A 24,632-nucleotide genomic window follows, 5' to 3' on the forward strand; every position below is an offset into this window, starting at 1 on the left:
GCTAATCAGCTCGCAACTGGGACAAAAGTCTCTGGTAGTCTTTTAGACCACCACACAATGCAGCCATTTGATTTTCTGGCCCAGTTTGTTAGATGTTTGACAAGATTATGAGTAAATAGAGATTAGACATTGTACAGATTGTAAAGCCCTCTGAGGCAAATGTACTTTGTGACTTTGGGCTATACAAATAAAATTGATTTGATTTAGACAACAAGATTAGCCGAAAGAACCCAATACAACATTCCTGCAATAAAAGAAATCTTATTAATCTCAAAATGGTGTTGTGTGTTGGCCCCGTTGGACCCGTTGGACCTCACCCCTACATGAGAAACACTTTTACTTCTTCCCAGTCTTGGGTTCAGATTGTCATTTTACTTGCAAAGAGCATAAAGCTTTACAAAAGTATGTTTACTATTTATATCGATTGCAGAGCAGCTGTACTGGACTGTCAGATACGTTTATGGATATTATATCAAACCACATCCTGGAAAGTACCTACGCTGTGGTTTACATAAATCAATCAACAATGCCTCTGTTGTTGACGACCTTTCCCCCGACTGTCTCTGAACTGCATCTCCAGACTCATCTTGCAAGTCGCAGATATATCCGGTGACCCACAGTGAACCTGATATATATCATCTTAATGAATAATATTGAAACCTGCTTGTTGAAAGCAGACGGAAAAGTTACAGCTCAAATGATTTGCATGTGATAAAGCCGTCAATACAAAATGAGAAGTACTCTGGCAGTGGAACAATGTGTGTGTTATATACAAATGCACATATACAAGTGTACATCTAGTGGCTGAGCCTGATTCATAACATCCTGCGTAATCTTTAAAAACTCGGTTAGACAATGAGCGCGAGACCAACTGCAGCATTTCAACAGCAGTTCTGCTTTGAAGTCGTCTTCCTGCTTTGAGGTGAAGAACAATAAATATAGTGAGGCTGTCCGCAAAGTCTCATATGTGACTGAAGGAAATAGGAGGAGTACAATATGACTTAGCTTTGGTATATCTTTGTGCTTTTACAACTGAAAAGGCCATGACGAGCTTAGCATGCATTCTCTTTTTCATTCACCTCTCAAAAGGTAAGACAAATCCACCTTTTACAAAAACTATGCAAAATGATCTTTGTAATACTGCAACAGTTTCTATGCATGAGGTAGGATTTGATGGTTTTGTCGCTTCTTTATTGTGACATTAACATCTGCAGCATAACGTGTATACAATGTTCTTTTTTTATTCACTGCTAGATATATCAGTGTAGCTTTGTAACATCAACATTTCTCACATACCTCCCAGTGAATAAAAACAGAAATGCTGATGTTTGTAAATTAAATTCAAATTTTGAGGTTGTGTTTAAATTCTTCACTAATCAACAATTAATTTTGCCAATATATTATTCAGAAAAAAAATAATAGTTTTGATTTGATGGTGGTGACAGTTCTCTGCCACACAGCTTGTGGGTTGTGGGTTTGAGGTTTGAAAGGCTGAGACGTCTCTTGCCAAATGTTACCTGGAATCATCTCCAGCCTCCCCCAAGAAAAGTCAGACGACCAAAATTATTACAGTTAATAATTAAACATCCTGAGAGGACCATGAATAAATGGACCATCCATCCACTAGTTGTTTAGATGCATCACTTAAAAACCATACATGTGAACCTCATAGTGTCACTTCATGGAAAGTTAAGGGATCACCATGAATATCTGTGCAAAATGTCATGGCAGTCCATCCAACAGTTGAGACAAAACTAGAGGAAAAGAAAGAAAATTCAAATTTAATGGAAGTCAATAATTGTCGAGTTACGTTCTATAAAGTCATGCTGCTCATTAAAAACTATAGTGGTATTTTTTACTAGAACTTGAATCTATTTTTTCTCCTGCAGTGTCCGCAGAGTTGATCTTTGAGCATCTGATGGAGAGCCAGTCACTCGAGCTCTCCTGTTCCCCTCAGCAAGAGTATGGCAGCCTGAGGGGCCTCCACCTTTACCACCGCAGTGCCCAGAGCCAGACGACGCTGCTGTCGATGGCCGTGAACAGCGAGGCAAAGGTCGACCCGCAGCACAGGGGGCGTCTGCAGCACAGTAAAGGACTGGACTCTCTGCAGGTCAATGTGACCATATCCCATTTACAGCCCAGTGACACAGGACTCTACATGTGGGAGCTCAGCTACAGAGAGGACAGCGTTGACCAGATTATAACCAGCACTCAAAAGGTTTTCTTGTTCGTTGAAAGGACAGGTATGTTGTTCAAACACAATGCGACACTGACACTTAAACCCAGCAATCTGTATTCAGATTTTAATAGGCATCTGTGTGTTTGTGCAGGGAGGTCATGCCAGTGCTCTCCCAGTTATGGTCCAGTGATCTTGATCATCTTTACAACAGCGGCACTTCTTCTGCTCACACTTATCTGGCTGGCCGTAGAGAAATGTGTGAGTATTACTTCACTCAGCAGAGATGCAGATTTAACTTGATGTGTCATTTTTTACGCTGACGTGTCTTTTCCTCTGGTCACAGTTGCACAGACTATCTAACTTTAGCAACTGTTGTAGCCTAAATAGAGGCCTGAGAAACTTTGACTGCTGGGGTTGATGGTGCATCAATCTGTGACATTACTCAAAATGGGAAATATCTAAAAGGAAAATGAATTATCAAAGAGGATCAGTAATCACATATAGACTGACAGAGAGACACAAACTCAAAAATGACTTGAACACATTTTGGTGAAGGCTCAGTTTTGTTCTGTTTAATGTAATTGTGTCCTTCCTCTCTGAAAAAAAGACAACGTGACTGTCCTGAAGGCATAAAATCTTAAATACGGCACTCTATTAAACATGTACGGACATCAACGCAACAATTCTGATAATCTATCATTGTTTCAAGCAAAGATTAAAGGTAATCTTATTTATGATTGTAAATGTTGGTTGGACCAAAATGTTTTTTAAGATATGAGGTCTGGGAAACTGAAATTTTATAGACTCAAAGAATAATCGATACAATATGTAGATTAACACATAAACACTAGAGGGCTGGAATATAAACATACATCCAAAGAATGAGGAAACTTGTTAATATTTTATAGTGAACATAAATTGAATTCTACACAATGTTATGTTTCGTAGGTGAAGACGAAACATCATCTCAGACCACAACCTCCTGTTCCTATCTATGAGGAAATGACCAGGAAGCAGCAGAGCACCGGAAACCCCCAAAATAACCATGAGGCAGCTTCACACCTGGAGGAAGTCAACTTCCCCGTGTATGCCAACCCCAACATTCGACAACCACAGGACAACTATTACGCCTGCCCCAGACAGCTTGCCCTCAGAGCCTGACGTAACTTCTTGCATCAAACTAATGCTGCAACAAATGTGCAGGAAGTGACACCATCCCGAAAGCAGAAATATGATGTGAGAATAAGAGATGACTTCTCATTTCAGGAAATAAGAAAGAAAAGATGTCAGTTTGGTGGAACAAAGGGCACAGAAAACAAACACCAAATGGCACATTTTTAACAGCCAAGAAAAAAGCTATTTTATTAATATTTGAAAGAAGCTCCATAGTTCATGAAAACATTTGTTTCGGTGCATGTCATTTAACAATCACATTCTATGAGGAGAAAGAGATATACAGAGAGAAAAATAAAACATTACAAGCCACTGACTTTTCATTAAATCTCAGTACAGACTTTTTACTTAATATTAAAAAAAAAAAAGGCCAAAAAAAAAAAAAAAAAAGCAGCCCTAATCCCGTATCCCCCACCCCACCCCTCAAGAAAACCGTAACAACTGAGAAAAAAAACCCTTGAGGGTGACAGGCTAGAATCCCACAGTGCTAAAGAGTGAGATGCTCATTGGTTTTAGGAATACACAGCATGGCGATGTAGCGCTAGGTCAATCTGAATCAGGGGAAGGAAGCTGGAGGCGGAGGGGGCGGGCGGGCTCCACGTGAATCACCTCTCCACCCCCCTCCACCCTCTTAAGAAAACAAAACAAAAAACACATTGGATCCCAAAAACCCCTGCAAGAGATCAGCCACGAAGAAGTAGGCCATAAAATCCCCCGTCTTCCAACACCGCCCGCCCCCCCCCAAAAACACTTGTGCATAGTTTCATGATCCTTTACAACCAGCTCATGTTTTTACAAACATCCTCCAAAATGTGAAAAATGTTCCACAAAAGTCTGATTTATCTATTAATAATACCCGCTGTGGGAGAATGAGAGAGAGAGAAGAGAGAAAAGAGGAAAGAAAGAGTAATGCACAATGTTCCTGATTCAGTCAGGACGGGACCTCCTTTAAGAAAACACAATAAAGATTCAAACATACAGCATTTTGCATGTTATTCACGGTCTCTTTTTTTTTCTTTTTTCTTTTTTTTTTTAAACAATCAAAATCATTGACCTTTTTTTTGTTTTTAAATGTAAAGCAATTTTAATATATAGATTTATATATAAAGCACTCCATTTTCATTTAAAGTCCATTATTTGGTTATTATGTAACTGCTACGGATTTAGAAACAAAAGGTATTTTCTCTTCTTCTGAAATCCATAACTTTCAGTGCTTAGAATTGTTTCTTTTAAATCATCCATTTTTTTCTTCTTTTCTTTTTTTTTTTTTTTACTCATCATAAAAATGTACATTAAAATGGCGTGGAGTTGGTACTCTGGAACCCTGGCCTTCCTGAGACAAGATCCACTTTTTCGTGTGTGTGCAAGATAGTGAGCAATTATGTCTTTTTTTTTTTTCTTTTCGTTTTTTTGTTTGTTTTTCTATAAAGGAAAAAAATATAATCAAACATAAAACATACAGGCTTCAGATAGTCCATGAAATCAACATTAAACACAGAACAAAGAAGGTTAAACAGAACGAGACAACACTGTTCAATCCCAGAGTTCTGAAAGTAGCACAATAAATCTTCATTCTGTGAAGTGTTGCACTTTTTCTTTTCTTTAAAAATGGAAGCATTTGTCCTTTTTTTTTCTTTTTTCCAACATTCCCATGGTTTAATTCTTTTGTGTTGCTGATTTTTTTTTCTCTTTTTTTCTGAACTCCAGAAAAAAACAAAGTGTTTGTAAACTGTCAGTGGCCTTGCAGAGAAAAAAAAAATGACAACATGAGTGAATTGAACTTAAGTGAAAACAGAACGAAAGCTAACAAACCAAAAAGGTAGGCACCTCTGAAGTGAGCCCTAGAAGCCAAGGCTCAGTCTGATGTCTTGTCCTTCACTCTCTCCATTGCTCAGATTTGGGAGAGCTAAAGTCCTTCTACCCAATCTATGGCCACAGGTCTGCAAAATACTTTTTTTTGCTGCATTTTTTTTATACATATGTGATTTTTTTTTCTTTTTTTTTCATTTTTTTTTTAGGTTTACAGTCTGAAAAATGGTGCAATACTCAATTATGATCCATACTTTCTTGGATTATTCCACAATGAAAGCCACTAAGGTAGATAAACATTACATTTTTAAAAACACACTTATTTTAGTCCTTGAGTAAACATTTACACATGAACTGTCCCCGTCTCCCCTCAGTACTTGTATCATGTTGTTCGTTTAGCTGGATGAGGGGTGAGGCCGACACTCAGTGCAACGCTAGAGGCTAGTAACAATTAACATCAGAATATATTTTTGACAAGCAAAAAGAAAAAAAAACAAAAAACAAAATCAACAACAAAAGTATACTGAATTGAAAAGAATCACAAGGCGGAAATTCCTCCGCTGTAATCACAAGCTCTCATACATATTTTCACCTCACACACACTGAACAGTCATTCAAACAACATACAGTACAAGCAGCCTTGTGCAAACACTCAAATACAACAGATGTAAATTTGCCTTTATAATCGATCTTTGTTTTCAACAACACTCGTATTTTTTTTAAATTTAATTCACTCTGAACCCGATGCTATCAAAAATCTCTGAAGTTTATGAATGAGACAAAAAACCACTACAAAAAGTGTTCACATTACATTATTGGCGCTTCTTTTGATTCAAGTATTTGTTTTCATTATTTTGTATTACTCTGATATGTTTATGATCTTGTCTTCTGGGAAATATAATGTTGAGGAGGATACACAGGGTTAAGGGCTGAAGGCAGGGCAGGGAGGGGGCTTAGGCTAAGTGGAAAACAGAGATCTAGCCATATACACACACATACACCCATTATGTACTCTTGGTTGTATACTGTGTATGAACTAGCATGTGCATATTCAACCCAGGCCTTTGTTTTTTTTTTTGTTTTTTAAAGAGAGATTTGCTAATTCAACTCTTTTTGGGGCCCCTGCCCCACACCCTTGTCTGATCCATGATTGAGAAGCATACTTTGCTTGAACTCCAGTTGCCTTTGAGTCTGTGTGACTTTAAAAAAAAAAAAAAAAAAAGGGAAAGCATCTGATTTCCAACACTAGACAGGTAGATAAGAGTGCAGGCGAAGAGTGTTGGAGGTGCCGGGGCTCTCAGTGCTGGTGCTGCGCCAAGAAATCCAGGGCACATCTGAGACCCGACCCCCGTCCCGCTCACCCGTTCTTCCACTCTATTCGACTCCCCGCTTTTAAACGCCAGTTCCTTGATTCATGTCCAGTGTGGAGTAAATGCAGGTTTTCAAGAACAAACAAACACGCAAACAGACAACACAGGCAATAGTGATTGTTTTGTTGAATGATGCGAGTCTGAAGCGACTCTGGAAGAGGGCAAATCCCAAAAGTTTTAAGACTTGGTACCAAACTTGAGGTGTGTCCCTATTTCTGCTGATACGCTGAGGGTCCCTGCATGGACCCTGACCCCCCCCCAAAAAGCCAGATGTGCAGAAATGACCTGTTACATATTGGCTGGCGCGACCTTCAGGTTGCAGGTTGTAATCACCTGGATACAGCTTCCCCACATGTGACCCAGAGGATGAGCCCAGATGGGGTTCGAAGGCGGCAGCTTGCAGAGAAACAGAACACAGGCATCTCAGCCTCGGAGTGCACAGCTGAAACATACTTTTTTTTTTCTTCTTTTTTTTTGTAGTTTCTAGTTTTTGCGAAAACCTTGATGATAAAGAAAAAGATGTTTTTGGTTTTTTAAAAAGAGATGTACCCGATGTGACCCATAAACAGTGCACAGACACATACAGGGAGCACCCCCTCATCCTCCTGCAGCCTCCACTACATTTCCAGTCCCCCTGTTGGTGAAAGACCAGCACCATTCATCTGTCCTGCCCTTCTACTCCTCAAGCCTCCTACAGCTGCGGCAATAAAAGAAACTTAAGTCTCATCACGCTAAAGATAAATGATGATATGGCAAAGGTGGAAGTAGATATTTGTAGATCAGTTGGCACAAGACTGAAGAGGTGACTGTTTGCCAACCATTAGTGCCTCCAGCAGGTCATTTAGTGTCATCTAGTAGCTCTGTCCACACAGTGGGAGACTAAACACTTGAAGTGAAGCTCTTTCAGTGTCCCTTTCATTTTATCAAGGGTTTTTTTTTTTTCTCAAGGGAAGCTGCCTGGTAGTAAAGGTTGAGAGATAAGTGAAGATGTAGATGTGAGGGATGGCTATGATCTTCTAGATGGCTGTGAGCGAACACCTCCTTGTCTTTGCATAGAAATGGAAGGCTGTTATCAGTTGAGGTGGTTCTAAGTGTAACTGAGTGCTCCCAGAGTTAAACATAAAGCACCAGTGAGTGAGGCCCATCAACACTATAAAGGATGTGTGTGATATGAGACAACATGGAGTGGAGGTCGGTGCCCCAGGATGGACAAAAGGAAGTTGGCTCACTATCCTGGAGAACCTCTGACTACACTTTCCCCACTTGATTTAACTCTGTCCAACTCGAAACAACCCCCCCCAACATAAATGAGCTCCCCTACCGGCCTTTTTCTACTGAGATCTGCAGTGTCTCGTGTGGCCTTGCTGCAACGGCTGAGGCGTACCTCTAAACAACGCACTGCTTCTGCCTTGGGAGGCAGGCGGGAGGGGCAGGAGAGAAGCTGAACACTGCATAACGACCAGTATTTAAAAAAAGCCATGAAATCGTCATCATCAGAAAACAATCATTATCTATATCATCAATGATAACAGCAACAATATCAGCAAACTTCATGACAACAATAAAATAAAAAATAAAAATGCTCACTGGCAATTTCATAAGTGAAAAAAAAACAAAACAAAAACACATCAAATGCCTCCATCTCTGGCTAAAGTGATCCTTGCAGGAGAGAGACAGAGAGAGAGAGAGAGAGAGAGAAAGAGAGAGAGAGTGGAGTTGCTGAGGACAGACTCTGGCGCAGCAGTAGTAGTAAATTTAATACAGGTGGGCCAGTTCTGAAAGAGCTGCTCTTGGCCTGGAGGCCGAGGAGGAGGAGGAGGGAGGGGAGGGAAGCCAGTCTCTGTAGGGATCCGCAGGGAGGCAGCGAGCGAGTTGGAGCGGAGGGAGGGAGGGCGGGGATGAGGGGCTGCTGCAGAGCACTGCACTCTGCAGCAGGCAGGCACTCAGTGGCCACACTATCACACAGGTTGGCAGGGCCTCCAATAGAAAGAAGACGAGAAAAAAAAAAAAAAAAGGAGAAAAAGGACGAAGAAAAAAAAAAAAAAGATGGCGATCCTCCCTGCTGGACCCAGTAGAACATAAAACACGTCGAGCGTTTCCAGACACCAAGGCTAAAGATTTCAAAGTATGCAATGTAACAGTGATATTTACTTTGATAAAGAGGGTGAGGATGAGCGCTTTCGGGGGGTCTTTCCCCCCCCCTGCTGCACATCATCATCGGTTGAGTTAGTTCTTTCTTTGTATTTTCCCTTCACTTTGCTACCATGTTTGACATCCTTCCTGGTCCCACTGACTTGAGGGAAGAAGGATTGGAGAAAAAAACAAAACAAAAACAAAACAAACATCTTCACATCCATGTTAAGTTCAAAAATAAGTATATAGAGAAGCCACTAAGCACATTGCTTTTTTTGTCCTTGTTTTGTTTTCAGTTTTTATTTGCCAGTGTTGCTTCTCCTTTCTTCTATTCGTTGGCATTAAGGGTATGACGAGCTGCGACGCTCTTGCTAAGTGCTATGATAGACCACCTATTCACAAATCTTTGCTTCATACTTCTTTTTTTTTTTTTTTTTTTTTTTTTAACCTACGCAAATTTGGGCAAAAAGAAAGAAAGAAAAAAAAAAAGGTCATCTGGTCTTCTGGGTAAAAAGGAAAACAGGCTCCTCTCATTTTGGTTTGATGCCTTCTCCTCAAGCGCACACACACACACACACACACACACTGAAACATACACACACACACACACGCAAACACACCTGTCCCTCCTTCTCCCCCAAAAACTAGTCACTGGCTTAAGTGTGGAGAGTAGGCTGGTTGAGTAAGTGCTTTGTGTGTATGTCCTTGTATCTTGGACAGAAGGTGGTTGAAGACCAGCTTGCTACTCTCCTGAGCTCACACACTCTTGGGGATGGGGGAGATGAAAGGGTAGTAGTGGCAGTTTTAGGGTAGGGGGAGTGGGGTGCAGGGCAGATAGAGCTTTTGCAGTTCAATCATTCCTTATAGTCTCCTCTCTTTCTGCGAGAGGTCGTGGTAGGGTGCTTGGACGGTAGAGTCTGTGGCTTATATTGCACGTCACTTTGAAATGGTGTTTTTGCAGGCGGAGCTGGGGTGGGGGGTCGTTTGACTACAAACCGGTGGGAAACATTTACGACTTGAGGTTTTCCACAACATCAGTGAGAGGGTCCGGGACTGAGACCAAACTGCGAGTTCCCCCGCAGACGAGTTGAGGTGCATTGAAGTTTTTTTTGTCTTTACAGTTCCATAGTAATAGCAGTGGTTCATTTTGTCATCCATCACGTCTACAACTGTACATAACCCCCAAAACTCTCCCCCCCCACCAGGTAAGATTGACAGACACGTTTGAATAATATCAGTTCTTAGCTTTGCAATGGTTTAAGAAGAAAAACAAAAAAAAAACAAAACCACTACAAAAATAAATGGCTTGAACACGGCGAACAGAGTTGCATCATTCCCTTTGAGCGTTGTGTGGGGAACTCAATCTGCTTGCAAAAATGCACTGAAGTTGTGAGCTGTGGTTGTTTATGTCAAGCCGCAGCAGCATGTACTCTCCACTCAGGTTTCACTGGCTCAGAAATAAGGGTGTGCAAGTGTCCGTATGCTTCTTCACCAAGTACAGTGAGTGAGGATAGCAGGGCAGGAAAGAGGTTAAGGCTAATATTAGTGCTGAGAGAAACAAATGTTGAGTCTGGACCAGCTGAAAGTTCGACAACCACTCTGATTGAAGGGTTTTTACTTTGGGAATGACGCCTTTCTTAATGGATCTCTGAGGTGCAGTATGATTGCCTCAAAAGGCAGAGAGGGATTACGCAAGTTTAAAGATGGCAGCTCGTCATTGTGTCAGTTTGACTAAAGTACATGTTTCACACGGCGAGTTCTCAAAAGTTCATTTTGTGTAAAAAGTTCTCTTTCTTTGTTGAATGAAAGACTTCCTGTGTCTTCAAAAGTAAGAGCTGAACACTGTGACCAAAACCTCGAATGAGATTCACAAAAGAACTGCAACTGAAATGTCGTTTAAAAAAAAAAAAAAAAAAAAGGAGCGGAGGAGGTTGGCGAGGGTGAGCAGCGAGGATGTAGCCTCGTCCTCCTCTTGTCTCTCCTTTTCACCGTCACACCCACACTGATTATCTCCACAATGATTTGCAAGGTTTTTGCTCCTGTTGGTGTTTGTCAAGCCGGGGCGTTTTCCGTCCTACATGGACTCCCCACTCAGCAGGTCGCCAGGCAACAGCGTATTGATTTGGGTGGGACTCCCCATGACCCGTCCCTCCTCTCCACTTGGGGGTCCCCACAGGCTGGAATACTGCTGCACTCCACCCCACAGCAACTCTCCGCCCGTCTTTGCTCCGCCTGTTCCCAGGCCACTGCTACTGCTGCTGCTGCCGCCGCCGTTGTTGTTGTTGTTCCAGTGGGGTGAGTGACCGATTGGATGGGAGGCTCCAGACCCGGTCCCACCCATCCTTGTCTGATTGGTGGCTGGAGTCGCCTGCCAGCTGGTTGTTCCACCAAGCAACTGGCCCTGTGCAAAGAAGCGGTTCACTTCCTCTTCCCCAGCAAACTCTGCCAGGATGGTGGTGTTACCGAGCACGCACCTAGATGGAGATGAGAGGAAAAAACATAGATGAGTAACAACACGTGTCCTTAAAACCAAATAAGCCAATCAGCTTGAAGTAGTTCATTAGGAGACGTACATGTGCAGGGACTTCTGAGCCTTGGCGGCTTCATCCTTGGAGCTGTAACGCACCACAGCGTTGCCCTGTGTCAGGTTGAGGTGGAATGTGATGAGGGGGCCGTGCTGCATGCACAGTGTACGCAGAGTCGAACCGTCAATCTGGAACACGAACACACCCACAGAAGGTCAGATACAGTTAATTGTCAGAGAGGCCTAAATGCTTAAAGGGTAAGAGAAAGCAGCTGATTGTTAACCGTTACCTGTGGAGTAAGGTTCCTCAGAACCAGCCACTGACTGGTCCTAGTGGAGCTGTCTGTACTCCATGTGGTACCTGCTGTGTGTAAGAGACATTTGTTAAGCTCATGCTTACCACGCTTGTCTGAAACCAACAAACCAAAATCAGTTAAAACTGAAAAGGGTGGTGTTGATTTCTGTTGTACGAAAAAGGAAAACACCCAGTGTCAGTTGACACTTGTTCAACCACATCGAGATTTTCTCCAATCTGCCGACCCTGTACCTTCCAAATGGTGCTGTGGTTTTATGCCACATCACAGCGCAGCTTGCTCTTCGACTACGCTCAGACTTCACAACCGTACACACTGTACACACTACATCTGCATAATCTGACCTTTAGACTTTTCACATTTCATGCCAGCGTAAGAAATGTCTTGAGCTTCTCGTAAGTAGCTGTGCAGTTAGTTGTAAATACTTCAACTTTGTTTTGGGTTTTACGTCCAATATTTTCACATAAAGGACAGAGGTACATTAGCTTTTCTGTCATATGTTTACAGATAAAAATAGAACAAAACAACAGTTTAATATGTTCTTTCACTACTAAAATTAAACAAAATACCTGTTTAATTTTCTTTTTTAATCAAGTAATAGTAATTTTGGGATATATGCGTTTCATTGGAATTATTTTGACTTACATTTTTCTGCTCTCCTGTGAGTTTGAAGCAATTTCTTGTGATGAGATAATTGTAAAATACCTTGAATTTTGCTATTTTGATCTTTATAGATATATTTTTTTAAATCTTCTTTATATGTAAATAAATATTCTGAAATTTTAGCCTCGACTGAGTATAGAACTGAAAGAGTAACATTTCTTCGACTGCTGCAATTTTCATTGTAAGATTAGTCGTTAACTATTGCAGAAGGAAGTGATTAAAAAGGATTCCCTAAATATTTCACTATACCTGTGGTATAAGAGCTGCTCCAGCCTTGGGCCAGACCCAGGGAGTTGCCTCCCCAGGTTGAGGAAGGCTTGGTGTTGGTGAGGCCAGGTGGAGGGCGGGAAGGGGCCGCGTTGCTGCTCCGTGGGCCTTGGGGAACCTTCCACAGCTCATGGGACAGAGAGGCCTGGCTGTGAGAAATGGGGCCTGGAGACCAAGTAGATTTCATCTCTGACAGTTTACCTGAATGGAAAAGAGTGAGGGAAAAGTTGGCCCGGAGTACAAAATGACTCAAAGACAGCTGGTCCCACAGGAGGGAGTACTGCATAGCAAAATGATTGGGCTAAAAACTTCTTTCATATTTGCCAAAAAGGACAGAACTTACCATGCCACACACAAGGGGGGAGAAGATAAACTACATACACTAACACCACACGGGGTATTATACATTGCATGAGAGGCAAAGTTGGCAGGGAGAGAGCTCAAATAAGGGTCCTATTCAGTCAGCAGCAGGGACTTGAATGGACAGGAGATGTGTGATTCTCCAGTTTGAGCCTCTGGTTTAACGGGAAGGATAGGATTTGCAGTGATTCAGCCACTACAATGTGAGGGGGAGGACGTTACGGATAAACCATGTACCTGAATCGTCCGTCTCCGGGGACGACAGACTGAACGAGCTAGTGTAGCCACTGACTGGCCAATCAGTGGAGGGAGGCAGAGCCTCGTTCTGAGATGAAGTGGGAGAGGAGCCTAAGCCGATGCCACCAACACAAACAAATAGACAGACACAAATAAGGAAAAAATAGCAGAGAGAGAAAATGGAGTAAAGGAAAAATGCACTACAAATGATGATAGTAAGCTCGTTAAGAAGAGTAGAGGATAAACTGGTAAATGACAATGATTGTAGAGGCAGTTCAAAGTAGGAAAATGAAGAACAAAAGAATAAGAAGCAGCAGCTCTGGTGGCAACAGCCACGACACAAAAACAACACCTGGCACTGAAACGCTTTGACTCTGCTCTCACCTCCACTCCTGTCCCGCAGCAGATAGCGGTTGACATCTTGGATGTTGGTGTTGATAGTGGGCCCGCTGGGGACGCTGCCGGGGGTCACGTTGGGGTCGGTCTCGGGGTCGATATTCTGAAGGCCTTTCCAGGGCACACCGGGGCAGAACTCTGAAAAATGAAGTTATGAGTTATAATGTGTGTGATGTAATGAGCTATACATTCTATAAAAATGATAACATTAAAAGATAATTATTAATAATCTAAGATCTGTAATTAACTGACAACTATCAACCACTGTGACCAGGAATTAGTTTTTGGTTCGGGAGGTTTAAATGAATGGTTACTTTATAACCCAAAGTAAATCAATAGTGAGTACTTCAAGTGTTTTTAACCTGGTGGCCAGTTGATATTGGTCCCATTGGCCATCTTGTCACTGCTGCTCTTGCCCTGCCCCCAGCTGTCAGGAGGGACCAGGGGGCTGGTGGGAGACTCTGAGCTGGACATCAGATTGTAGGGGCTGTAAGAGTCCTCCAGCTGATGAGGCTTACCAGGTGGACCCAGGTTGGCACCTGAGAAAGGTGAAATATAAAGTGTAGAGGTTGATATCAGCAAAATGTATTTTTTTCCTCCGATTAAAGAAACAAGAAAAGACACCCTTCTTTACATTTAGTATTCTAAATTACATCTAAATTATATTTAAAAGAACAAATGTATATGATTTAGTGACCTCTGGCGATTGGATTGCAGATTGCAACTAACTGAAACCCCTTGACTCATCCAAGTGTGAAGGAGTAACCACAGGGGCGGTAAAACTTGTGAAAAATGTGAAAGTCAGTTTAGTTTGTCTATTCTGGGCTATTGCAGAAACATGCTGGTTCAGTGTGGCGGATTCTGTGGAAGAGAACCTGTACAGAGCACCTGTAGATATAAAAGACTATATATATTAAAATATATACTAATGAAACAGTCCACTCTAAATCTTACACATTGGACCTTTAAAAAGATTTAAAATCATTCTGTTATAAACGTAATCTTGCATATATTACGACGTTGGTCACATGATAGAAGTCGAAACCTCCTGGCTGTTGTTTCACCCAAGATTCCCGTTCTTTTCTCACCATGCTTGCCCAAGTTGGGTTCTAGAGGAGAGGAGTTTCCAGAGAGGCTTTCGATGGAGTGGGGATGCGTCCACTGCGACAGGCGCGATTGAGGCTGGGGTGGTTCCTTCATAGATAGACTTCCCACCTCCATGCAGTTTACATTCATGTTTGGATTCAGTCCAGCTGAGGAGACAGAGTTAGATGTTACTAAACAAGCCCACGAGGATTATCACAGCATTTCCCATTCAAAGAGAACATTTCACATCACTCACAAAGAGAGTAGGGGCTGTAGTTGTTGGGAGATGACTGTGGCTCTTTGGTCTGCAGGTCAGGGAGGCCTGGAGCCTGGGGGTGACCTGGAAATGAATCCAGGGTGGATTTGGCCCCACCAGGATGCAGGCCCGAGTGGGAGGGGGGTGGCTGCTGTTGCTGCTGCTTCATCAGCAGAGCCTGGGCCAGCTGACGCTGGTGCTGTTGGATCTGCTGCTGCATGTTATTGATTGTACGTGCAACCTAGGATAACATCACAATGGAGACATTTTTAGGATCTATAACATGCAGGTTTTACACTGAAATAAACATTGGCCTCGACTGTTTTATTTAGATAAAAATGTAAGAAACAAAGCAAAAGAGAGGGAGGAGAAAGAGAAGAAAACTGAAGGTTAACAGGGTGAACATACTTGCTGCTCTTGTTGTCGAATGGGGCCAGAGGCGCGCTGCGCCTGCAACATCTGCTGCTGAATTTGTAAACGCTGGTATGCCTGTGTATCAAGAATATGACATGGTTTAAATGTCTTAAGACGTCACTGTGTCTTTAAAACCAGTAATAACTTAATAGTACTCAAAAATAATAAAATTGCATGTAATAAAATGGCTTAATCTATATCTACTAAAAACATGAAAGTACAAAGTTACACTCCCTCACAATTAAAAAAGCTCCTAATGCATTTGGTGAGCGCCCTACTACAGTCGGTTTTAGCTCATGTGTCTAATAAAACTGAAAGCAGAGGCAGAAATGAGACTCACCAGTTGCAGCTGGTAAAGTTGATTCAGAAGGGTCATATGTTGAGGGTTTATTGGTGAGGTTAAAAGTGCAGGATTCAGACCAATGTTTTTTGCTGCAAACTGTAAGAGCTGTGCTTGAACCTGTTGGAAAAGTATCACAGTACACATGTAAAAAAAGAGCATGTGTCTGGGTTTGCTGTGTACACTTTAATGATACATACATATTTATATATATTAGATCAAAGAGGTCTGAAATTATACAGAATAAATGAGAAACCTATAGTGGAGATATTTTTAAAGACTTAATCTAAAAAGGTAAAATATTCATGATTGCATACATTAAAACACTTTGCATACTACTGTGTTCAAGTAGTGAGAAATGTGTGTGTGTGTGTGTGTGTGTGTGTGTACCTGAGGGGAGAGAAACTGAGGCACTTGAGCACGTAGACTAGGCTGAGAGGAACTGAGAGGCGGCACTGGCGGCTGAGGAGGCGGCTGCGGCTGCTGCATGGCCCGGGCTTGTGCTGCTCCACCACCGCCAAACATTCCACTCTGCATCTGCTGGACAAAGGAACAAACAAAACCTCAACCTCTGCTCCAGTCAACTTTGTCCTCCATATTGTGCAGGTGAAAAAAACAAACAAACAGGTTTAACATTTAATTAAAAACTAAAAGAAAGAATTACCTTGTCCATGAAGGGCAAGCGGGGGTCTGCCGAGGGGTCTTTGGAAAGAAGCGGAGGCCGAGGGCAGCTCATGGGCTTGTTGATGAGTCCGTTGTTGTAGTCGTGGCCGGTTATCCCCATTCCCCGCTTGTCCAGCTCAGTCTTCTTCTCCAGCAGGGCACTCATGGCCTGATCCAGGTTCATGTTGTTGCTCTTCAGAGCCTCCTCTGCTGGATCCCTCTGGAGAATAAAACAGAAAGCATTAGAAAAGCAAAATGTACGGTACGGATATACCGCTTCAAACGTGACATGACTCACGTTAGAAATACAAATAACATTGTTTTTAGTACATATGCTTATACTCTAAATAAATATTAAAATTTGTGATGCTGGAATCAGAGAATTAATATCATCTCTACACACTGATGCTTCCCACCGTAAATAATCTTAATAGTATCTTGTAACAACAATCACTGATCTAAAGGCGTTAGCTGTGCTGTGCAGCAGTTTCGTATCACTTCAACTCACAGGGAAGCCCATGTCTGTCAGCTGTTTGATGAGACGATTCATGATCCAGGCATCCTCTTGCTTCCCTGGGATCTTCCCCTGGAAGAGATAACAGAATAATTATTATTACCACACAAACTTAATATAATATTTTATGGTCAAAGAGACAATTCGGTATGTAATTAATCTTGCTTCACACCTTCTGTGGGACCTTTTTAGATGCATTGCCCCAAGAGTTACAGGAGGAGTTGCTCTCCTGGGAGGCAGTGCTGTTCCACATGTCTCCCTCTTCAGCATCCCATTGACCTCCCGACAAGTTCAGCTCTTCACCTCCACCTCCCCATCCGTCTTGCATAGGTTTAGGGGCTGGAAAACACCACAAGAGAGGATGTAAACCAAGCAGCATCGAGAACATATACTATGAGACATTAAGAACTGAAAACATAATATGTTGCACATTACTACATGAAAATAATATGAGCACTATAAAATAGCAGCCACTAGGGGTCAGTGTGTGTTTCTGGGTAAAATGTCCACTGCTCTTGCATCTGTATTTACCCTGATTTGATCAGAGAATTACTGAACTTCATTCAGCATCGCTTCACTCTCAACAAAGACATTCATTATTCCAGTGTACACACTTGGTAAAGACTATTTAATAAAACCATACAGGGTTAAATTATTTACCAGGTTTGCAAGATGCAGATGTCATTGCTGGGTTGCCCCTGCCATAGCCGTCTGGGTTGCCATCTGCCCAGCCTCCACAGCTCCCGGTAGGTTTGCCCCAGGCAGACGTCCCATTGTCCACACTGACCGGTGCGGGTGCAGGTTCCCCCCAAGTGCTCTCTGATTTTGTGTGGGAACTAGGTATCTCTCCCCAACCTGTAGGACACACAAGGACATGGATTAATAGTTAATATTTACCTCCGGCATTTTGTCTCACTTGGTTTTAAAAGTCAGATATATTTTATTTGCTGTATTTTCACTTGCCATTTCCAGCCTTGCAGTGCTTTCTTATGGGCTTGTTTTATTTAGTTAACGTGCATTTTCAAACAAATTTTAATGGCTAAGTACGAAAGCATTTGGTCAAATTGTGCTGGCTCGTGTTACCAAGCTCGCGCTCTCTTGAATGCAAAATGCTGAATTTAAGACTAAATCATCTTTATCGTCTCGTTTCTCCAAGAATGGAAGAGTCTTCTCTTGGATGTTTGTCTTTGCTTCTCATCCGCTCTCAGGTTATCTCACTGCTGATAAGTAAATGACTGGTAAAATGTTTAGATGTGCCTATGCCCAACTCAAAAGTCTAACAATTCTGATGTTCTCATTTGTTAAAAATTAGCTGAGCCTTAAATCTAACTGAGCCTCTGGTAAATTGTGTTATCCTTCTGCCTGGGAGTGTGAAGTGTCACTCTCACAGGATGGCAGAAACCTGGGCTTGGCTTAGCAGGATGGTCGACAGAGGCCCATTTAAAATTTGGCAAAGCCCGGTCTCTCTTGGCATGAGAGACACAGTGCTGTCTCTGGGCCCGTGGCAGTGCCAGGCTTAGCTTAGCTCTCTCTCCAGGGAGAGGTCAAGTCCTAAAGGCTGCTCCAAAATTATAGTTAACATTCAACCTTCTAGTATGAATGGCTGTGGTGCTACTCTGATCTAAATTTGGCATACTGGGATGAAACAAACTTAATCTTATTTTCTCCCACTGTCTCCTCTTGGCTATGAATAGTATTGGAGGAGTTATTATAGGAGTTATCCCTCTCCGTTTTAACCTGCTATATGCTCAACTGCTGTTATGCCAGCAATATTGATAGCTGATCAGGTTTTCTTGGGAAGCAAACGTGGAGTCAGCATGCAGGGTCAAGTGAGGGACAGCAGGGGGCGTCTAACCCCTCTCTGCTCCCAGAGGCTTGCCCCACCACCTCCCTTCAGCTACTGACAGATGGTGGCTCCCATATAATCACACACTTCCGATCCATCTCAAACAGTTTGTGGTGAATCTCTATTTTCACGAGACGCTTTGTAAACAGCATTCTTGTGCTTCCTTTGGGTACCCATGAGAAGTTGCCAGGGTTACCCTTACAGACGTGTCCGGTGTTGTGAAATGTGAGGAGCCTCATGAAGGGACAAGGCTGGCACTGCTTAACTCATTTGGATAGTTGATTAGATGTAAATCCAAAGAGGGCAAACTAGGTCAAGATTTTACCTTTAAGTGGATCAACAGACTGGAGCTTAACAGTGTACGGTGCTAACTACCCAACCAACGCTCACATTTGACACCTTTACTTTGAACACTGAAAAAGAAGTGAGGAACTATGAAAGACATTCATTTAATCTAATTTACTTTTAGTTACACATCACAACACTTAAAGTCTGATTGTTGAAGATAATTTAAATTTTTACTATAAGCAAATGAGTCTGTCTAACTAAACAGAAGACATGTGGGCTAATTATTAGGGCTGTAGCGATACACTAATCTCACGATACGATACACAACATTCAAACAACGATACGGTTCGATATGATTTGACGATCATTTTCTGAAAGATCTTAGGTACAGTGTGATTTTGGTGACATCTTGTGAGTGTTCCATTGACTTGGATTGAATTCACTGAACTGAAAACCGAAAGCATCAATTACACAATATATGGCTCTGACTGGACAGAGTCTACAGCTTGCAAATGCTGGACAAAACTAATCTGATTTTTGTCATATCACACCTCGAACAGTAATAGTAAAGAGTTTTTGAATGAAAATATTATTTTTCAATCTTTCTGCTTGACATACATATGCAGTTTTTCAACCAAATATTTGAAGAACAATAAAATAATGCCCTTTCAGTAAAAAAGGTCCCCTGCGTTTTTGCCTCATTTTCCTCAGGCATGCCACTTAGCAAAGCAAAGACCCTCTACAAAGTTGAGGGGAAGCTGTCATTCAATAGAAATTGTATTTATGAAGTTACTGTGTTACTTTGCAGTCACTTTGGGCCCTCTGTCACTCTGTTCTACGCACACATCTCTCTCTCTGTTGTCCCTCCCCCCAAGACTGCAGAGTCCTTTGATTGGCTAGAATACGTCATAGGTACCCCTCCACTGATTGGTTGAAAAAGAACTAGTCTGCCTAGTAACGTTCGTCCATTTGTCGACTGCGCATGGAGTCTGCCGAACATCTATTTTCCAATCGTTTTTTTACGTGGTGGAACAGAACAAGTAAGTGTCGGACAGAGACGCGGAATCTCAGGAAAACAGTGCAAAAAAACGTTTTGGATCTTCACAGATATGTAAAACTTTAGACTTTTCCGTCTAAAGTTAGAGGGTTAAACCTGAAGTGGTGGGAACACTTCTGCTTTTAAGCATGAAGGTGCTGGATTTATGTTTGCCGCCATTCTCTTGATTTCTCCTCACTCTGTGTAAACAGGATGAGGAAGGCATTGGCGTCTGTGTAAAGAGAGTATCTAGACGGGTAACTTGCTAGAACGATTCTTTCGATACTTACTGGGGAAACAAAATATCGATATGTTGCAGGATTGATACAATTGCTCAGCCTTATTAAGTATACACATTAAAAGCATTGGTTTATATTGTCTTACCTTGAGCTATCAGGGGGGGACCCCTGTTGTGAGATGGCCCGGACTGGTGTTGGACAACAACAGGATCCATGGGCCCACTGGTGGGCCCTGGGTTTGGGGTGTTTTGGGTGTGGTTCTGTAAAGGTGCAGGGGGCCCATGATAGGAGTGATTGTGAGAGGGGGGGTGGTTGTTGTTTGGGCCTGGGGGGTTATTGCCTCCAGTGGTAACTTTAGCCTGGGACATTCCTGGATTGTTCCTGTCCCACAGGTTGACTGCCTTGTTGTAGGTACCAGGGTCACCCCAAGCTGAGGTCCCATCATCTATCTCCATTTTACGTCGGATTGAAGGTGGGGATGGTTCTTCCCAGCCTGTAGGCTCAGCAGTGGACTCCTGCTTACTGCCACTCCAGCTTCCACCCTGCTTTGCTGTGCCTGAGCCACCCCAAGAGCCCATGCTTCCACCTCCACCTCCACCTCCACTACTACTATTATTATTATTATTACTAGGCCCATCCTGAGGCTTGCCTCCCCAACCTTGGGGAGGGCCACTAGGACGCTGGCAAACAGGCTCTCCCCATCCCCCATTTCCTCCAGCTCCAGATATCCCAGGTCCTGAAGAAGGCATTCCCCAGCCTCGTGGTTTTTCCTTCCAGCCTCCTGATTCTCCCTCCCACCCAGGGTTGGCGGGACTCTTTTTGTTTTCTTCTGGTTCTCTCCAGTCCCCTGCATTATTGCTCCCTCCACTATTGCCCCAGTTGTGGGATGCTTTGGGTTGCTCTCCCCAGCCTTGGGATGTTGACTTGATGTGAGAATCATCCCACCCAGTTGGCTTCTCCTCTCCCCAGGACTGACTTCCATTCTTGGGTATATTGGTGGTGGGGCCTCCTGCTGAAGTGTTCCCCCAGCCACCAGAGCCACCTGTGGGTTTACTGTTGCTGGGTGGCTCTCCCCAACCAGGGCTAGGCTGGTTGGTAGCAGCTATGCTTCCACCCCAACCTGAGGGTCCCTGAGAACCAGGCACATCATTTTTGCCCCCAGGGTCAGTCCTCTGAGATGGGCCCATATTAGTGTTGGAAGGCCCCTGGGCATCACTTGGAGTGGTTGGGCCAGAGCCCCATGATTCAGTGCCTCCATCATTCTTGCGTTTAGTATCGTTCATATCCCAGGAGGTGTGCTGGCGAACGGGGGTCTGTCCCCAACCAGTGTTACACAACACTCTGGGGTCCAGATCCTGGGCAGGCAGCAGAGGAGCTGGATTATCTCGAGATGAGTGGTCTCTGTGCCGGGGATGTCCTTCCATGCTGTCACTGCTCCCTTCACTTGCGGCAGCTGTGCTCACAGCTCGGCTCCAAGGACTAGCCTGTGGATCCTGGGGAGGAGAGCTGGGGGCATCCCAGCCTCCCTGGGTCTCTTCAGTGTGCTGCTTCCCCCAGCCTCCAGCAGACTGGTCACCCCAGCCTCCCGAGTTTCCTGCTCCACTTCCACCATGGCCCCAGCCAGAGTCCCAGCCAGGTGCCTCCTTGGATGAAGATGTCTTTGAGTCACCCTTGTTACCCCATACTGAGCTACCATCTTCTCCATTAACCTGTGGTCCCCCTGGTGGGGGTTGGGCCATGGAACCCAAGCCTACAGGTGCACTACCCCAGCCAGGCAAGTTGCGGATGGGGCTGGGGGGTTCCTGCTTATTAGTGTGATTTGGTCCATCAGTTTTAAGGTTCTGAGGTTCTGAACTGAAAGACACATTCGTGGACGGGGAGGGGTGTGGCTCTGATGTGTCAGAGGCCATTATGCTACCCCAGGCGCTGCCAATCCCCGAGGAGTTGCTGTTAGTGTTGGCTCCGGTACAGGTGCTGGTCTGGGCTGGTGGGGGGGCAGGTGGATTACAGAGGTTGGGTGTAGGTTGAGGAGGTGAAATGGTGTTGGCTCCCCCTGAGCTGCCTGCCCCTGTGCCACCCCCATCATGCCCCAACATAGGCCAGGCAGAAGGGTTGGCATTAGGGTTTAGGTTCAAGTTAAAGTTGTTGGTGGAGGATGATGAAGTACTGCCCCAGCCCCTGCTACCTCCTCCTCCAACTGGGCCATCACTCTTCCCTTCACTCCCCACTGAGGACTGAGGGGGGCAATGGGAAGGTCCAGGCCCAGAGCCCCAGCTGCGATTGGCTGCAACCTGGCTAGAGAGCATGCTGGTTCCAGTATGATTGGCAGGGCTGGGCCCACTGTTGGCCTTACTGCTAAGGTGGTTGGCAGGGAAGTGGCCTGTCTGGCTATTGGCCCCTGTGGCCATAATCACTGTACTGCAACTACTACTAGTACTACTGCTGTTGCTGCTGCTGCTGCTGCTGCTGGTCAGACGACCAGGGTCAGTGTCCAAAGGGCATCCTCCTGGAGGGGCCTGGCTCTGGCTGAGAGTAATAGAAGGCCAAGCCTCTGTGTCCTTCTGGTCAATGATCAGTTGATCCCAGCCACTGAGATTGGTGGAAGATGCAGCACTTGTGGCACTCCTGTTGGCTGGCAGGTGTCCCCAGAGGGGATTATCATACTGGGCTCCCTGGCCGCTCTGTGGGGGCAGTTCTGCATGGGAGGATAGAAAAATAAGGACATGAGCAAGAGGATGAGAAATGAGAGGTATAAGTTATGTACGTCATCACGCCCACATATTCTTAGTAAGGTTGAAATACCATGGCAACATGTAAGGTGTCTTTTTATGTGTACATAGACTTCACAAGATGGTTTATTAAAGAAAATAAATACCACCCACACTGAAAATGCAAAGACAGAGAGGAGAACTAATATGATAGCAGGGAGGGAGCTTTAATTAAAAAAGGTATGTAACCTCTTAGCACTCCATTTCAATAATATACATTTTCATTGGCCACACATTTTTCATGCACATGCTTTCGAATATGCAGTGACTAAAAACAGGCCCAATGATCTCCATGATGTAAGTAAAATAAGACATTCACATTGTAATTACAGGGAACTGTTTGATTGGCTTTTCTTCTTCAGAAGCATATTTACTATATCTGAAATTATAAAAACAAATATTCAATTTTTTTTGTTTGTTTGTTTTTCTTTATCAATGTGGTGGGAACTCATCTCACATCACCTTAAGCTAATTTATAATCATCTAATTTTAACAATAAAAATGGAATTAAACCTTTAGGGTCTACCTAAAGTAAATAGGGGTAAAAAAAAAAAAAATTAAATCAGAAAATCGGGCCCCATGCAAGTTATTAAATAATGCATCGTTGTTTCATGTATGAAATGTAAAGTCCTCATAGCAAAATACTGTATCTTCATAACGGGTCACATTAAAATTCATTGCCATATTTGGGAACCATATAGAGGATGTAATCAATGACAGGAGCCACGCAGCTGAGTCATCCTTAACTTCTGACCTAACCACTGCAGTTATGACCTCTACTTGACATGAAGTACTCTGCACTAGCTCTAGGCAGGCTGCCTCTTAACCAATACGTCAGCCTCCTTCTGCCTGCACAACACAAAGTAATACTTCAGCTTATTTCTTATTTCCCTCCCTGTAAAATCAGTTGAGCAAGCTCCCTGGAGTTCCAGTGTGCATATGATATTAATCTAAACTGAGCCCAGTTGCAGATCATGATTACTGCACTGACCATCCGGCTGCCACCTCATTGCCTGCTGTCCCTCATACTGCAGCAGCTTGTTGTTTACATGTGCCCTCACATGCTTCGTTTGTATGCAAAGAGCGACTGTGTCACAACTATGTGAGAGAAGTGACAGCATTTGTGTACCACCCGCTGTTTGCAAGCTTACTTCAATGCTTGCAACTAATGGAGAGAGAGAGAGGAGGCAGTGGAAGAGTAAGAGGGAAAAAAGAGGGCACTGTGTTTCTGACACACAGTGCTGTCGTTCTGTAGCGTCACTCTACTGAGAAGTGCAGGACCGCCATTTTCTCAGTCCTGAACTGAAGCCAAAAAGGCTCTGAGCTACCGTCTGTATCTCCCAACGTTGCTGCTGTAAATCGCACGCATATTTCACTCACAATAACAAACACAAAACGTGAGGACTCAGCGCTGCATGCCTGCAATGCACTGTCGCTGCAGCTTTAATCTTTAAAAGTGCTCATCCACAGTGTGTACATACAAGCCATCCAAACAACAGAGAAACGGCAGAAGAAGAGAGAGAGAGAGAGAGAAAAATAGGGAAACCGAAGAGGAAAGGAGGGAAGATGTGAAATACCTGTGGAGAGGTGCCTCCCAACCATCCTGCAAAGAGCTAGGTTTTGTGCGACGCAGCGACCATCCTTGTCTCAATATGTCTGCTCGGTTCGCCAAGCTTCTGAGGCTCATTTCTGAAATGCTGCCAAGAAGTTGCACAGCTCTTGCGCGGCATGAGACAACCCCCCCCCACACTTGCCCC

At 43.6% G+C, this 24,632-nt stretch overlaps 2 protein-coding genes across 4 annotated transcripts in view; one reads left to right on the plus strand and one right to left on the minus strand.

The window, feature by feature from the left end:
• Positions 1–373: 373 nt before the first annotated feature.
• LOC109139205 (hypothetical protein) lies at positions 374–5,111 on the plus strand. The gene is made up of 4 exons (XM_019261896.2): positions 374–1,089; positions 1,890–2,243; positions 2,331–2,437; positions 3,128–5,111. Exons 1-4 carry the CDS (start codon positions 1,044–1,046, stop codon positions 3,338–3,340), a joined length of 720 nt encoding a protein of 239 aa, XP_019117441.2. The 5' UTR covers positions 374–1,043; the 3' UTR covers positions 3,341–5,111.
• The window catches only part of tnrc6c1 (trinucleotide repeat containing adaptor 6C1), a 42,788-nt gene continuing 22,913 nt past the window's right edge, over positions 4,758–24,632 (minus strand). Inside the window, exons 5-21 of one of the 3 annotated variants that reach the window (XM_019261894.2) lie at positions 20,253–22,802; positions 17,359–17,553; positions 16,871–17,037; positions 16,693–16,770; positions 16,186–16,404; positions 15,912–16,058; positions 15,522–15,641; positions 15,176–15,256; positions 14,768–15,008; positions 14,514–14,678; positions 13,788–13,964; positions 13,414–13,563; positions 13,030–13,140; positions 12,415–12,633; positions 11,479–11,552; positions 11,238–11,377; positions 4,758–11,138 (exon numbers count right to left, since the gene is read on the minus strand). In XM_019261894.2, coding sequence (XP_019117439.2) covers positions 10,739–11,138; positions 11,238–11,377; positions 11,479–11,552; positions 12,415–12,633; positions 13,030–13,140; positions 13,414–13,563; positions 13,788–13,964; positions 14,514–14,678; positions 14,768–15,008; positions 15,176–15,256; positions 15,522–15,641; positions 15,912–16,058; positions 16,186–16,404; positions 16,693–16,770; positions 16,871–17,037; positions 17,359–17,553; positions 20,253–22,802 — 5,234 coding nt within the window. In that variant the 3' untranslated portion in view covers positions 4,758–10,738. Of the gene's footprint in view, positions 11,139–11,237; positions 11,378–11,478; positions 11,553–12,414; positions 12,634–13,029; positions 13,141–13,413; positions 13,564–13,787; positions 13,965–14,513; positions 14,679–14,767; positions 15,009–15,175; positions 15,257–15,521; positions 15,642–15,911; positions 16,062–16,185; positions 16,405–16,692; positions 16,771–16,870; positions 17,038–17,358; positions 17,554–20,252; positions 22,803–24,632 lie in introns of all 3 variants that reach the window. The other 2 variants (XM_019261895.2, XM_019261893.2) reach the window with 2 other exon arrangements.

The sequence above is a fragment of the Larimichthys crocea genome, chromosome XII (assembly GCF_000972845.2).
Source record: "Larimichthys crocea isolate SSNF chromosome XII, L_crocea_2.0, whole genome shotgun sequence".
NCBI classification, from domain to species: Eukaryota; Metazoa; Chordata; class Actinopteri; family Sciaenidae; genus Larimichthys; species Larimichthys crocea.

Bases quoted from the DNA above. Each gene is read 5' to 3' on its own strand.
- LOC109139205 (XM_019261896.2), top strand. From the start codon at position 1,044: ATGACGAGCTTAGCATGCATTCTCTTTTTCATTCACCTCTCAAAAG. The intron at 2,244-2,330 runs GTATGTTGTTCA...GTGTTTGTGCAG, and splicing joins CTTGTTCGTTGAAAGGACAG to GGAGGTCATGCCAGTGCTCT. The intron at 2,438-3,127 runs GTGAGTATTACT...TATGTTTCGTAG, and splicing joins GGCTGGCCGTAGAGAAATGT to GTGAAGACGAAACATCATCT.